Genomic DNA, 16,973 nt, shown 5'->3' with positions numbered 1-16,973 from the left:
AAATTAGGTAAAAGTAAAGTAGCATGAATTTTTTTTTAAAAATAATAATAATTACATATACTGCGTTAGACCAAACTGGGAAGGGTCACAGCACTTTCATATTGTTGTCCTCTTGTTGGTTTAACTGCTTCTATTGCTCTCCTCATTTGTAAGTCGCTTTGGATAAAAGGATCTGCTAAATAATTAAATGTAAATGCATGGCTTAATGTACCAATGCACTAATGCCTGAAACGCTGTATGGAGTAATTCCATATGTAAAATTCTTATGTAAAGTTTCTGATGTGTAATCTGCCAGCATGAACCAATAGGTGCTCTACTGGTAATCTCTCAGCCAATGAGCTTCAAGCTCCCTAGTCCGCTAACATTTAAATAGTCTGGCTTCAGTGTTGCTGTAAGCAGTTCACTAATCTCTCCCAGATTACTATGTGGCATCAGGTCTGGTTACTGGCAGACGTTTCTAAACGGGTAAGCTTTAGACAAACGGCTCAGGCACACATGGGTCAAACCAGCACAGATACACACAGACAGACTCAGTGACCAGTTAAATAAGTCCCAGCTCTCCTGGAGCAGGATGATGGATACACAGGTACACAGGAGTTCGGTCACTGCTGTCACACCTAACCTGCGGCTCAGAGCAGCAGAACACAAGTTCCCTGGGGGATTTACTGCAGTGCTGTGTGTTTGTGCAGGGGTTCATGTGTGTTTCACACATCTGTGTGTGTCTCAGCAGCAGCAAGACCAAATACATTAACTTATCATGATCATTACCATGCTAAACGTTTATTCTGCCACTTGATAGTTGTGACATCAGACACATATGTGACCCTGGACCACAAAACCAGTAACAAGGGTCAATTTTTTGCAATTGAGATTTATACATCATCTGAAAGCTGAATAAATAAGCTTTCTATTGATGCATGGTTTGTTAGGATAGGGCAATATTTGGCCGAGATACAACTATTAGAAAATCTTCATTGTTGTCCAATGTTGTCCATTAATGTTCGCGATTTTGCTGCATCCACTCACAAAAATAATGTTTTATATATTTACGGTAGGAGATTTACAAAATATCTTCATGGAACATGATCTTTTCTTAATATCCTTATGATTTTTGGCATAAAAGAAAAATCTATCATTTTGACCCATACAATGTATTGTTGGCTATTGCCACACATATACCCGTGCGAACTCGAGACTGGTTTTGTGGTCCAGGGTCACATTTGTTTTTTACTGTATAAAAATCAATGATTTTGCCTGAAAGACAAGAAAAGCTCAGAATAAAATGAATTGCGTTGTCAATCCAGCATGACACGGCAGTATAACATGTGTTGGGAGCGGTGTGAGTGAAGTTTACCTGTCTGTCGGAGTTCTCCTGGAGTGTTTCCAGTGTTTTCTCCAGCTGAGCTTTCTCTTTCAGCAGATCTGAGCTCAGGCTCTCAGCACTGCGCAAACTCTCTCTGTCTGCGGTCAGCTCCGTCTGCAGCTGCTCCAGCTGTGCACACACACACACACACTGAGCACGAGCACTCTCTGACACATGGACACACACTCGCTCATAATGAGCAATCAAACTCATATGAGCGGTTAATCCTCTGAAAGCAGCTTAACTAAACCCAAATCAGATTTAAACTGGGACTACTCGCTGATGAATATGATCCTGCTCTGGGTGCTTGCTGTCCGTTAACATTTTAACCCATTCTGTTCAAACTTCTCCCCTTTCTTTGTGTAACAGAATCTACTAAGGACGATAACGATTAAGGCTTAGTTTTAAAAATCGTTCTAAATGCAAGTCCACAGCACGACACCACAGGGGAACAATATCACTGCAATCACTTTTGCCAGCCAATCAGAATCCATCCTGCTTTAAAGAGCTCGAGCATTTAAAGCGGCAGACGACAAAACTGCAGCGCTTATAATAAACAGAATGATATTGTCTGCTGTTGTGGACACTAATATAGTTATCGTTATAGTTATTATAATTTATGGCAGGGGTGGGCAAACTACGGCCCGCGGGCCACATACTGTTAGGCTGTTTAATCCGGCCCGTCGAGTATTTAAAAAAATGTCTTAAGATCGCTTTCATTTTGCCTTTTTCTTGCAATACTTTGCGTTATATATATATATATATTGCGTTGCATATATTTGACAATCGGAATATCAGATATTTCATGCCATAGCTAACAAATGTAAAAAAAGGAAAAATGACATAAAAGCAGATCATCATTCATGCAGCGCTGTTGTGGCTGCGGTGTGTCACGTAACAAGCAATGACGCGTCACCATGGAAACCAAACAGACAGCGACTTAAGCGCATAGACTTGTTGCACGTTAATGTTTTTTCCTTTTTTGGAAACTCACAGACAAAAAAATGTGTGGTAACCGCTTGCACACCTTTAGTTTTTCCTTTGATTTGTCTGCTATTTATTTCTTTGCTCCTCTGGATTTGTGGATGTATCCTGACTGACTGATTCCGGTTACCGACCTTTATCACCCGGCTTTCGACTACGCTCCCCTGTCTGCCATATACAGAACCCGGTTTTGTTCATTAAATGGTCTGATCTGCCTTTTCTTTTTGTTTTATTTTATTATTCTTAAAATAAATTTGTATATTCGTTTATTTCAGGGGTTTTTTCCACAAATGTATGACTTTTGGAAGTGCAAATTGATTGCCATATGCAGTTTTAATAAAGTTGAATTATCTAACATCTGACTAATTAAAAATGAACCTCAAAACATAACATGCTAAATGGGGGATATTTAGATAATAAATATGTATTGTCAGAATGTTGTCTCTCAGTTGTTGAATTTCACGCAGACGTTGCCACAACGTGAATGTGTTTGCTCAGCCCGATCTCATGAAAGTGCGAATACCAAGAATTGTATTTGTAGTGCTTATGATATGCAGTTTTCGTGTGCATATGATACGCACTTTATGGCGTGTAATAGGTACGCACTCTGCACCCCTAATCCTAACCAAGGGGTTTACAGTACGTAGCATATGCACACAAAAAATATTTTTGGCGTATAAATGGCACGAGAAATTAAATTCGTGGTATAGATACGCACTTTCATGAGATCGTGTTTCATAATCTGCTACTGGGCCAGCCCTCTGTCAAATTTTAAAACCCAGTGTGGCCCTTGAGCCCTTGAAAAAAGTTTGCCCACCCCTGATTTATGGTGTGAACAGGGCTTCACCTCTGAAGCCAACATGACTTTTTTTACTACTCCTGGTCTTATTCTGTAATTACATTTCACTGATCGCACTTATTTTTTTATTATATACAGACACTTTTCATAAATCCTCATGGATAAAATGAACTCAAGAATGAACCTTATGAATGCAAACAGGTCTTAGGAAGTATTACTGAGAACTGTGTTGAGACTCGGCGGTAGGGCTGGGCGATGTGGCAAAAAAATTATCATGATAAAAATGTTCATATCACTCGATATCGATAATTATCATGATAAACAAGGGTTGTAGTCGACGTTCCCGACGTTCCTAACCTGAGACGTCCCCTTTCGAGGGAACTCGCACTGCCTCGATACAACACTTTGGGGAACGAGTATCCACTATGCTACAGCGAGCCCTGGCTGTCCCAGTGTGAAGCTGCGCACAGGCACACGTGGGACGAGAGCGCTAGAGTGCCTGGCGTAGAAGGACTGTCCATGGCTACAGAATCTGATGAAAGTGTGAGGAGTGGCCCATCCAGCTGCATCACACACTTCCTGGGTCGGGGCCCTAAGAGGAGGGCTCTAGAGGACGCCATGCCTCTGGTTGAATGAGCCCTCACAGCCAAAGGTGAAGGCAAGCTGCGCACCTGATAGGCCAGAGAGATAGCCTGAACGACCCAGTTACTGATGGTCTGTTTGGATACGGGAAGCCCCTTCCTGGGCGACCCGAAACACACCAGCAACTGGTCTGACTTCCGCCATGAAGAGGACCTCTGGACAAGAAATCTTGAGAGCTCTGACAGGGCAGAGCCAATGAAGTCTTTCTTCACCCGCCGTCACGTGAGGTGGAGGATGAAATGCCTGCAGAACCGTAGGCCGTGCCACATCAGAGGCACTTTAGGCACATAGCCCGGCCTGGGATGCAAGATGGCCTTAATGTCGCCTGGAGCAAACTCCGGGCACCCGTGAGATATAGAGAGGGCCTGAATATCTCCTACTCTCCTCAGAGAAGTAATGGATAATAAAAAAGCTACCCTGAGGGAAAGGTTCTTGGCCTCAGCCGACTCCAGAGGTTTGAAGGGGGCCTCGACCAGCCCTTCGAGAACCACTGCCAGGGGTCCATGTGGGAACTCTGGCCTCATCCTCCAAGCCCCCCGGAGGAACCGTACGACCAGCTGATCTCCCCAGGGGCCCATCACCCAGAGGAGCGTGGAAAGCCGCTATGGTAGCCACGTACACCTTGAGTGTGGACGGGGTAAGACCAGCAGAGAAGCGATCCTGGAGGAACTCCAGCACTGAAGCCACTGGGCAGTTAACTGGGTCCACCTCACGCTCTCGACACCAGACGGTGAAAACATTCCATTTTAGGCCGTTCAGTTTCCTCGTGTAGGGAGCTCTAGGGCTGAGTATGGTCTCGACCACTCCGACAGCCTCTCGCAACTGTGCCCCCTCAGGGGCCAGACCCACAGCTTCCACAGCTTCCACAGCTCTGGCCGAGGGTGACTATTGAGCCCTCATACAAGCTTAGTCAGATGATTATTCCACCTTTTTAATACCTCAGAATTAAATGCAGCCATAAACACAAGGCAAGTGAAAAAGTCTGAATGATAGGCTGAATTAAAATATCTAACTGCTCAAGCCAGATATTATTCATTTAACTGGTCTCATAATCTACACGTTGCCTCGGCAACACAAGATATGAGCCGTTTATGATATTCCCTCGAGAAGAAAGCAATAGGTGCTAGGCTGAAACACCCAAAATCGCACAAAATTTTCTTTTGCTGTACGCTTCGAGATATTTCTCAATGAACACAGCCAGCACCCTCAAGAGCCGACTGTGCATGCCTCGCATCCAAACAGTATCACACACCGAACACGTGTGTCACCTCCCGAAGTTTAACGTGGGCAGGAAGACATGTTTTCAGCTGTGCCTATTGGTAACAATTCAAGTTCCTACAGGACAAACACCACCAAATAGGACAGGCAATTGACACAGAGCACTTGCTTCATCGCAGAAGCTAACTCTGTTGTGTGCCGGCGTCCCTTTGTAGCTTCTGTGTATGCCGTCACACGTTACGTCATGACGCAGCACCAATCAGGATTGGATTAGTTTCATTCATACTTCAGATGCGTTATGCTAATGCTGCATTCACACCGGACGCGAATTGAGCGTCTGGAGTGAGTGATTTCCATGTTAAGTCAATGTAAAGACGCGCTTACGTGCGTATGGAGGTCCTGTGGCGCGATAGATGTGTTTAGCGCTGCGCATCCAGTTCGCGCGAAAGAGGTGAATTGAGCGTCTGGCGCGAGTGATTTTATTTGGTGCTTTTTGTGCATTCACGCGTTTGAAGCGAATTCACGCCTGACGCCCGAGTTGAAAAATCTGAACTTTGGCGTCTGTTCGCACCGTGTTAACCAATCAGGAGCCTGCTTGCTGCTGTCACGTGGTGAAGTAAAAACAAAGCAACTCTTTTACCACATAAAAACTTGATTTCAATATATAGAGACATATTCATTTTGTATTGAATGCTATTTATTCCATATCTAAATCCAGATTATATGAAACATTATTGTTCTAATGTAAAGACAACCAACATACTTTAGTGTATAAGCACATAGTTCGTGTCTGGACAGTGTTGTGTGAGAAAACAATCACAGGACAGGTTAATTACTTTTGGAGGCTGGCTCCATTTATCATCAAAACAAAAATAAATTACAGATTAAGTGGGTGAGGGTGTTCCTCGCTCCGATGCGGGACAACAGGTCCTCAAACTGGGCGCGGGACAGGCGGAAGCACCGCTGAAAGCGGCCGTCATCCAGGCGCAGCTCCTGGAGCAAGTGGTGAAACTGGGTACGCCTCCGGAGGGTCTGGTGGACCCAAGTACGGCGATGGTGACCCCTACACCGCTGTTCTGCTCTCCAGAGCAAATACGAGCGGTGACTCTCTCGATCAACATCAGCCATCTTGCAAACAGGCAACCGCCTAGCACTTTCCCCTCCCACAATAAATATTTAGCCTCGAACGCGCGTCTACTTCGCTTCAAACGCTCGCTTTGGACGCGCGAGTGGATTCAAAATGTTCAAGCGTCCGCGACAGTGTGGTGTGAACGCAGCATAAGAGCGTTCCCAAAGTGTCATCATTGACGCAGTGCGAGTTCCCTCGAAAGGGAACAGTAGCCTAAATACACAGTATAAATGCAAAATCACAAAAAATACTGTAATGATATTCCATTAGGCTACTCCTTAAATACATTTAGTGTTACTACAGTAAATCCATGGTAAATGATGGTGACTTGAAGATTGAAAAGCCTTCTGACTATCATTGCAGTGTTTGTCAGCGCGGTTTCATCTGGCTTTAAACTAGTTTAAATCCCAGACACATTCGTGTTCTTCACTGAATTCAAGTGCTTCTCTCTGAATCGCAGTGCTGTTCAGTGTTCGTGTGACGGATCGTTCAGTGGTCATGTGACCGACCATTCAGTGAGTAAACACGTCTGCTCTAGAGAGCTCACGCTGATTGAACTTTGAGCCGAGCGGATAAATGGTCCGAGTGACGTGGTTCAAATGAGTATAAATGAATTCATGCTACCTTTTTTTATCGACGAATTTGTCATCTTTGGATGATAACTCAAGGTTAGTTTCACTTTCGCCACTTCCACTCAATTTTCCTCGTCGTGTCAAGTTTTCTTTGCTGATAGCTTACAATGTGCAGTAGGAAATGGGCTTTGTACTTTGACGGCCAAGTTAAAAGCTGCACGCTGACTGGCTGTTGTCGCGTTTATTTCTGCTGTGTGATTGGCTGTTAGATTAATCCTGTTAAAGTAAAAATGTCCAGAGCCCATCATCGTTATCGACATCACTTTTATCGCAGTTCCATATGATTTGTGGTTTATGATTATGATGGTTTATCGGCCCAGCCCTACTCGCTGTATGACCTCTGACCTGCTGGCTGAGTGTGTGTTTGTGTTTCTCCAGTCGTAGGCGTGTGCTGCTGTGACCTCTGACCTGTTGGATGAGTGTGTGCTTGTCTTTCTCCAGGCGTAGGCGTGTGCTGCTCTCGCTCGATGCCTTCAGCTCCTCAACGCTCTTCTGCAGCATCTGATTCTCCTTCTCCAGCTTCAGCAGCTGACTGGACGTCAGGTCGTTCACCTCGTGACCCAGGGACTTCTGCGGCACTGCCAACACACACACCTCTGAGAGTTACGACACACCTCTGAGTGTGGTTGTGAACCTTCAGTCAGCTCAGGTGTGGTTGTACCTTCAGTCAGCTCAGGTGTGGTTGTACCTTCAGTCAGCTCAGGTGTGGTTGTACCTTCAGTCAGCTCAGGTGTGGTTGAGTACCTTCAGTCAGCTCAGGTGTGGTTATACCTTCAGTCAGCTCAGGTGTGGTTGTACCTTCAGTCAGCTCAGGTGTGGTTGTGTACCTTCAGTCAGCACAGGTGTGGTTGTACCTTCAGTCAGCTCAGGTGTGGTTGTACCTTCAGTCAGCTCAGGTGTGGTTGTACCTTCAGTCAGCTCAGGTGTGGTTGTACCTTCAGTCAGCTCAGGTGTGGTTGTACCTTCAGTCAGCTCAGGTGTGGTTGAGTACCTTCAGTCAGCTCAGGTGTGGTTATACCTTCAGTCAGCTCAGGTGTGGTTGTACCTTCAGTCAGCTCAGGTGTGGTTGTACCTTCAGTCAGCTCAGGTGTGGTTGTGTACCTTCAGTCAGCACAGGTGTGGTTGTACCTTCAGTCAGCTCAGGTGTGGTTGTACCTTCAGTCAGCTCAGGTGTGGTTGTACCTTCAGTCAGCACAGGTGTGGTTGTACCTTCAGTCAGCTCAGGTGTGGTTGTACCTTCAGTCAGCTCAGGTGTGGTTGTACCTTCAGTCAGCTCAGGTGTGGTTGTACCTTCAGTCAGCACAGGTGTGGTTGTACCTTCAGTCAGCTCAGGTGTGGTTGTACCTTCAGTCAGCTCAGGTGTGGTTGTACCTTCAGTCAGCTCAGGTGTGGTTGTGTACCTTCAGTCAGCTCAGGTGTGGTTGTGTACCTTCAGTCAGCTCAGGTGTGGTTGTGTACCTTCAGTCAGCTCAGGTGTGGTTGTACCTTCAGTCAGCACAGGTGTGGTTGTAACTTCAGTCAGCTCAGGTGTGGTTGAGTACCTTCAGTCAGCTCAGGTGTGGTTATACCTTCAGTCAGCTCAGGTGTGGTTGTACCTTCAGTCAGCTCAGGTGTGGTCTTAGAGAGCTGCTCCAGTTCCCAGCCCAGGTGCAGAGACTCGTCCATACTCTGTTTCTGAGCCATCTCTAGCGTCAGGTTCTCCTCCAGCAGCTCCTCCATGCGCTTCCTGTCCATGTCCCGCTTCTGCAACACAACACCATCATAGTTGATAGACTGTCCTGTCATTTATTTATGTTCTCCGTTTGAAAACAGACTTTGAACATTTATTTTGCCAATTGTTAACCGTGTTGCTGCTGTTGCAACAAATAGAAAGATGTAACTGATTACTAAGCTACACTTAAGTAGCAATGCTTTTTTTATTCAGCCGGTTTAGAATATATACTTTTTTATTTTTATTTAGTGAGAGTGCACTTTTTTGTTTTGCACTTTTATTCAGGCAGAAATAAGAGTTGTTTTGTTTGGTTTGCAAGGAGGGAGTGAAAATACATAAATTACAGTATTGAAAAAAAGTGTTAAATAAAACAGTGTTCATTTCAGCGCAAAAAAAACAAAAACAATTAACAGTTCTGCATATCGTTTATCGGGCACATAAACTTCCAAATAATCATATCTAGGGGTGTTCCCGGTTTCAGAATTGGTGATGACGGTTATGACGTCAAATGTGACGGTTCGTAACATAACCGTCGTTCGTCTGTTATAGGACAACTTAGTTTGAATAAAATTAATATTTGTGTAGTGTTCAATGTTGTTATAAATAGAGATACGCGGATGGGGTATTAGTTCATCCGCAACCGCATCACAAAACTCATCATCCGCACCAACGTTTTTTGACCAGATTTCAAAGCCGCACCGCCCGCCATCCGCTGATTGTTTTGCGGTCTAATGGTTGATGCAATGCTCTGCTGATGCGAGCCGCAAGAAAGCCCTTGTCTGTTCTAGAAAGGATGCAGCAAAGATATTTAATGCTAATGTATGAGGCATAGCCTACGCTGAGTTTCATTCATTTACGATGAGATGCGCTCTAGGTCACAATGCAATGCAAGTGAACGCGGCGCCTCGATGTCAAGGTTATTATATTGTCTCCTATATTTGCTTTTTATTTATTAAATACATGCAATTGGTTGATGAAACATTTATTAAAATTAAGATACAATTTGTACAAAACGAAATTCGCTTTAAAGAAAGGCTTTCCACAAAGCAAAACTTCATTAAGTGGTAAAACTCATGTCTGACGATTTACAAAACAAAACTTCATTAAGTGGTAAAAACCATGTCTCCCGATTGCAGATGTTCATTGCTAATGTTTATTATTGCAAATGTTTTTCATTTGTTTAATAAATCTCATAATGATGGCACATCACTATATCATAGCTTTTATTTTTATCTCAGATGATTGGCGGTACTTGGCAAAGAATCAAATACAGTTGAAAACGACGTAGACCATTAATAACACAGACTGTTAACAATTGTTTTTAATTAGTATTTAAACATTCTCTATGATAAAAAATGTTTGTAAAAAATATTTTAATAACACGGTTTTGGCGGTTATAGAGTTCTAATGACGGTGTTCAACTATAACCGTCGGTCTCACGGTTATATACTAACCGTCACACCCCTAATCATATCAGTTATTAAAAAAAAAATCAACATCGGTCGAACTCCACTCTACAGTGCGGTTTAAATATACGTTTGATCGCTATATGCTCTCTCACCATCTCCATGTCGTGGATCTTGTTTTTAAGCTGCAGATTTTCCTTCTCCAGCTCATGATGTTTATCAGATCGAGCTCTGAATGACTCCAGCTGATCCTCCAGCATGCTTTTGGTCTCCAGCAGAACCTGATTGTCCTCTTTCAATTCCTGCATGAACACATACAATCAAAATCAGCCATCAATCAATAACTGCCACAGCATTCCCTCGTGAAACAATCAATAACCGCCACAGAATTCCCAGCATTTCCAAGTGAAACACAATCAATAAACTCCACAGCATTCCCGACATTCCCACGTGAAACAACCAATGACTTCCACAGCATTCACAAAATTCCCTCATGAAACACAATCAATAACTGCCACAGCATTCCCAGCATTCCTTCGTGAAACACACACAATCAATAACTGCCCCAGCATTCCCTCATGAAACACAATCAATAACTGCCACAGCATTCCCAGCATTCCTTCGTGAAACACACACAATCAATAACTGCCCCAGCATTCCCTCGTGAAATACAATCAATAACTGCCCCAGCGTTCCCAGCATTCCCTCATGAAACACAATCAATAACTGCCCCGGCGTTCCCAGCATTCCTTCGTGAAACACAATCAATAACTGCCACAGCATTCCCAGCATTCCTTCGTGAAACACACACAATCAATAACTGCCACAGCGTTCCCAGCATTCCCTCATGAAACACAATCAATAACTGCCACAGCATTCCCACGTGAAACACACACAATCAATAACTGCCCCAGCATTCCCTCATGAAACACAATCAATAACTGCCACAGCATTCCCAGCATTCCTTCGTGAAACACACACAATCAATAACTGCCCCAGCATTCCCTCGTGAAATACAATCAATAACTGCCCCAGCGTTCCCAGCATTCCCTCATGAAACACAATCAATAACTGCCACAGCATTCCCAGCATTCCTTCGTGAAACACACACAATCAATAACTGCCCCAGCATTCCCTCATGAAACACAATCAATAACTGCCACAGCATTCCCAGCATTCCTTCGTGAAACACACACAATCAATAACTGCCCCAGCATTCCCTCGTGAAATACAATCAATAACTGCCCCAGCGTTCCCAGCATTCCCTCATGAAACACAATCAATAACTGCCACAGCGTTCCCAGCATTCCCTCATGAAACACAATCAATAACTGCCCCGGCGTTCCCAGCATTCCTTCGTGAAACACAATCAATAACTGCCACAGCATTCCCAGCATTCCTTCGTGAAACACACACAATCAATAACTGCCACAGCGTTCCCAGCATTCCCTCATGAAACACAATCAATAACTGCCACAGCATTCCCACGTGAAACACACACAATCAATAACTGCCCCAGCATTCCCTCATGAAACACAATCAATAACTGCCACAGCATTCCCAGCATTCCTTCGTGAAACACACACAATCAATAACTGCCCCAGCATTCCCTCGTGAAATACAATCAATAACTGCCCCAGCGTTCCCAGCATTCCCTCATGAAACACAATCAATAACTGCCACAGCATTCCCAGCATTCCTTCGTGAAACACACACAATCAATAACTGCCCCAGCATTCCCTCATGAAACACAATCAATAACTGCCACAGCATTCCCAGCATTCCTTCGTGAAACACACACAATCAATAACTGCCCCAGCATTCCCTCGTGAAATACAATCAATAACTGCCCCGGCGTTCCCAGCATTCCTTCGTGAAACACAATCAATAACTGCCACAGCGTTCCCAGCATTCCCTCATGAAACACAATCAATAACTGCCACAGCGTTCCCAGCATTCCCTCGTGAAACACACACAATCAATAACTGCCCCAGCGTTCCCAGCATTCCCTCATGAAACACAATCAATAACTGCCACAGCATTCCCAGCATTCCTTCGTGAAACACACACAATCAATAACTGCCCCAGCATTCCCTCATGAAACACAATCAATAACTGCCACAGCATTCCCAGCATTCCTTCGTGAAACACACACAATCAATAACTGCCCCAGCATTCCCTCATGAAACACAATCAATAACTGCCACAGCATTCCCAGCATTCCTTCGTGAAACACACACAATCAATAACTGCCCCAGCATTCCCTCGTGAAATACAATCAATAACTGCCCCAGCGTTCCCAGCATTCCTTCGTGAAACACAATCAATAACTGCCCCGGCGTTCCCAGCATTCCTTCGTGAAACACAATCAATAACTGCCACAGCATTCCCAGCATTCCTTCGTGAAACACACACAATCAATAACTGCCCCAGCATTCCCTCATGAAACACAATCAATAACTGCCACAGCATTCCCAGCATTCCTTCGTGAAACACACACAATCAATAACTGCCCCAGCATTCCCTCATGAAACACAATCAATAACTGCCACAGCATTCCCAGCATTCCTTCGTGAAACACACACAATCAATAACTGCCCCAGCATTCCCTCGTGAAATACAATCAATAACTGCCCCGGCGTTCCCAGCATTCCCTCATGAAACACAATCAATAACTGCCCCGGCGTTCCCAGCATTCCTTCGTGAAACACAATCAATAACTGCCACAGCGTTCCCAGCATTCCCTCGTGAAACACACACAATCAATAACTGCCCCAGCGTTCCCAGCATTCCCTCGTGTGGTGTAACTAACAGTGTAACTGAAACACTGTTAGTTTCAGTGGCTAACCCTAACCACTGAAACGATTTTGGAAACATTATTTTAAGGTAAAAAATGTTACATAGTGTTGCTTTTAATCCAGGCAATTGGTTGATGAAACATTGATTAAAATTAAGATACAATTACAGGGTATAAGCAGGAATCATAGAGATGAATTTACTACCTTTTTTTACCACCTCCACAATATTTTTTACTACCAACACGACATCAAGCAGCAGCCCTTTTTGGGGGGGGGGGGGGGGGGGGGGGGGGTGTGGGGGGGGGGGGGGTATGCAAAGCACTACTTACTACTTACTATAAGGTATAAGTGTGACACTGTCACACCCATCATACATATTAGGTACACTAATGTTTAATTGTGATCATTAAGTATTGTCATTGTCAATTATGTTTTTTTTGTAGTGTCGAGTTGAGTTTCAGTTGTCCTTATCTTAACCCTAGCCCTTGAGTTATCCTAACCATAGCCCTTAGCCCTAATAAGGTGAATAATAACCTTGCCACTTTGTCATTGCTATCAACTCCGACTCACTCAGGGCTCGACATTAAGCCTTTTCATGTGCTTGTCCTTTGGACAAGTAAATCTGTCATTCACTTGTCCGAGTAAAAAAGTTGCTTGTCCGGAATTTTTTTGGTGTGTGTGTGTGTGTGTGCTGTAAATATAATTTATTCTGAAGAAATATCCTCATCTGTGTTCAATCAGCTCTGATATATTTAAATCTGCATATTGTCATATCTGCACCTTTAAAGGGCTTTAAAGGTGCAGATATGGTGCCACCCCCACCCCCCAAATCTTATTAAATGTATGCTTCATCATTAGTTTTAAATTGTATCAATAGATTAAATTGGAATAGCCTAATAAGATAATATAGGGCTGTTGTTACCCTAGGTAGGGCTGATCCAATTAAATAATTTACACTGAAAATTTACAACTGCATTATATAATGTTATGAATATGAGATCGTTTTAAATATGTTTGAATATACAAATAAGAAACGTTGGAAAGAATGATACTTTTAAACATGAAAGTAAACCGCCAGTAGGAGGCGGCAGACGACCGTCATGAGCGAGTCATTGAGTCATTCATTCAAACGATTCGTTCAAACAACTGATTCATTCAAGAATGAGACATGTTTATGAATGGGACATTGAATCTTTGACTCAGCCAATTCGTTCAAAACGCTGAATCATTCAGTAATGAAACACGGTTAAGTGTTGCTGTGAGATGCGATACGGTTCTGCTGTGATCTTTGTTTGGAACTATTTTCGCGGCTGAAACAGAACAAAAACAGTCAATATTGTGTCTAAAATGTAAGTGACTTAATTTGAACTGTTGTATGAAAGCAATGTCACATTTTCAGTCGTGATGGTATTCAGGAAAACACTCGTCGTGTGAGGTTGCAAAACTGTATCATATGTTAAAAATATTAAAACACATTTTGAATTGTGGCACTGGCAGTATGTTGTTAACTGAGTTTAAACTGAGTTTACATTTGTTTGGACTTCTCCTCGAGAGGCTGCGCGAGCCTCAAAAGTGCAACCTTGTTACCGTCAGTAATACTTATCCACTATCGATCGCAACTTACAATAAATATGATACAATCAGAATCATTCTCTCATTTTAGTGATTCCCTAGTTATTTTTTTATTTATTGACTTTTAATCAGGCTACTTGTCCGGTCGGGCAAGGAAAATTCTCTTTTACTTGTCCCTTCAAAAAATCCACTTGTCCCAGACAAGCGTTAGTGTCGAGCCCGTCAGGTCCTGTTGTTAGCACCGTATATATTTTTAAATTATGCTAGATGAAGTTAAAATATGGAGACACAAATATTAAGCAAAAAAATGGAAACTCATATATTGAGGTGGTGATGAAAAATTTACTACCAGGTCAAATTGCGTTTGTTACCTTTTACTACCTTTCAAGGGCCTTAATTTTGGTAGATTCTTTTTACTACCTTTTACTACTTTTTACTACCGCGCGGACACCCTACCCTGAATTAATAAAAAAACGAAATTCACTTTAAAGAAAGGTTTTGTGCTTTCTGTTTGAGGTCTCTATGAAAGTTTCAGCTCATTCCCAGCATTCCCTCATGAACACACACAATCAATAACTGCCACAGCGTTCCCAGCATTCCCACATAAAACACAATCATTAACTGCCACAGCATTCCCAGCATTCCCAGGTGAACACACACAATCATTAACTGCCACAGCATTCCCAGCATTCCCTCATGAACACACACAATCATTAACTGCCACAGCATTCCCAGCATTCCCAGGTGAACACACACAATCATTAACTGCCACAGCATTCCCAACATTCCCAGGTGAACACACACAATCATTAACTGCCACAGCATTCCCAGCATTCCCAGGTAAACACACACAATCATTAACTGCCACAGCATTCCCAGCATTCCCTCATGAACACACACAATCATTAACTGCCACAGCATTCCCAGCATTCCCAGGTGAACACACACAATCATTAACTGCCACAGCATTCCCAACATTCCCAGGTGAACACACACAATCATTAACTGCCACAGCATTCCCAACATTCCCAGGTGAACACACACAATCATTAACTGCCACAGCATTCCCTGGTGAACACACACAATCAATAACTGCCACAGCGTTCCCAGCATTCCCACATTAAACACAATCATTAACTGCCACAGCATTCCCAACATTCCCAGGTGAACACACACAATCATTAACTGCCACAGCATTCCCAACATTCCCAGGTGAACACACACAATCATTAACTGCCACAGCATTCCCTGGTGAACACACACAATCATTAACTGCCACAGCGTTCCCAGCATTCCCAGGTGAACACACACAATCAATAACTGCCACAGCATTCCCAACATTCCCTGGTGAACACACACAATCATTAACTGCCACAGCGTTCCCAGCATTCCCTGGTGAACACACACAATCAATAACTGCCACAGCATTCCCAACATCCCCTGGTGAAACACACACAATCAATAACTGCCACAGCATTCCCAACATTCCCTGGTGAACACACACAATCAATAACTTCCACAGCATTCCCAACATTCCCTGGTGAACACACACAATCAATAACCGCCACAGCATTCCCAACATTCCCTGGTGAACACACACAATCATTAACTGCCACAGCATTCCCAACATTCCCTGGTGAACACACACAATCAATAACCGCCACAGCGTTCCCAACATTCCCTGGTGAACACACACAATCAATAACCGCCACAGCATTCCCAACATTCCCTGGTGAACACACACAATCAATAACCGCCACAGCATTCCCAGAATTCCCAGGTGAACACACACAATCATTAACTGCCACAGCATTCCCAGAATTCCCAGGTGAACACACACAATCAATAACTGCCACAGCATTCCCAACATTCCCTGGTGAACACACACAATCAATAACTGCCACAGCATTCCCAACATTCCCAGGTGAACACACACAATCAATAACTGCCACAGCATTCCCAGAATTCCCAGGTGAACACATACAATCAATAACTGCCACAGCATTCCCAGAATTCCCAGGTGAACACACACAATCATTAACTGCCACAGCGTTCCCAGCATTCTCAGGTGAACACATACAATCAATAACTGCCACAGCATTCCCAGAATTCCCTCGTGAAACAATCATTAACTGCCACAGCATTCCCAGCATTCTCAGGTGAACACATACAATCATTAACTGCCACAGCATTCCCAGGTGAACACACACAATCAATAACTGCCACAGCATTCCCAACATTCCCAGGTGAACACATACAATCAATAACTGCCACAGCATTCCCAGAATTCCCAGGTGAACACACACAATCATTAACTGCCACAGCGTTCCCAGCATTCCCTCGTGAAACACACACAATCAATAACTGCCACAGCATTCCCAACATTCCCAGGTGAACACACACAGTGATATGAACGCACCTCCACTCTGGTCCTGTAGAACTCTATGTCGTGGAGCTTCTCCTTGTAGCGCATCACTTCACTCTCCAGCTTGTCGACTCTGACGGCCTTCTCTCTGAGCGCGTCGAGCTCGTCCCGATACGCCCGCAGCGAGCGCGCGTCACACACCAGCTGCACGTTCTGACACACACAAACACACACACACACACACAATTACACTTCTGTACTTCTTCAAATGCGTCTCTTTTTACAACAAAGTTCAGTCTTTGTATACACACAAAACTATTTTTGGAGTAGATAAAAATGAAAACTCTGCTATTA

General features: G+C 43.7%; 1 protein-coding gene across 4 annotated transcripts in view; it reads right to left on the bottom strand.

The window, feature by feature from the left end:
• Window positions 1–16,973, bottom strand: part of ccdc88ab (coiled-coil domain containing 88Ab) — an 83,348-nt gene that overhangs the window by 40,036 nt on the left and 26,339 nt on the right. For all 4 annotated transcript variants that reach the window (XM_084093731.1, XM_084093732.1, XM_084093730.1 and 1 more), the window contains exons 10-14: window positions 16,674–16,832; window positions 10,040–10,186; window positions 8,363–8,510; window positions 7,176–7,345; window positions 1,355–1,492 (exon numbers count right to left, since the gene is read on the bottom strand). In XM_084093731.1, the coding sequence (XP_083949857.1) occupies window positions 1,355–1,492; window positions 7,176–7,345; window positions 8,363–8,510; window positions 10,040–10,186; window positions 16,674–16,832 (762 nt within the window). The remainder of the gene's footprint in view (window positions 1–1,354; window positions 1,493–7,175; window positions 7,346–8,362; window positions 8,511–10,039; window positions 10,187–16,673; window positions 16,833–16,973) is intronic.

The sequence above is a fragment of the Abramis brama genome, assembly GCF_963993115.1.
Source record: "Abramis brama genome assembly, chromosome: 19".
In the NCBI taxonomy this organism is placed as follows: Eukaryota; Metazoa; Chordata; class Actinopteri; order Cypriniformes; family Leuciscidae; genus Abramis; species Abramis brama.
This window is presented reverse-complemented; position numbering and strand designations above follow the sequence as displayed.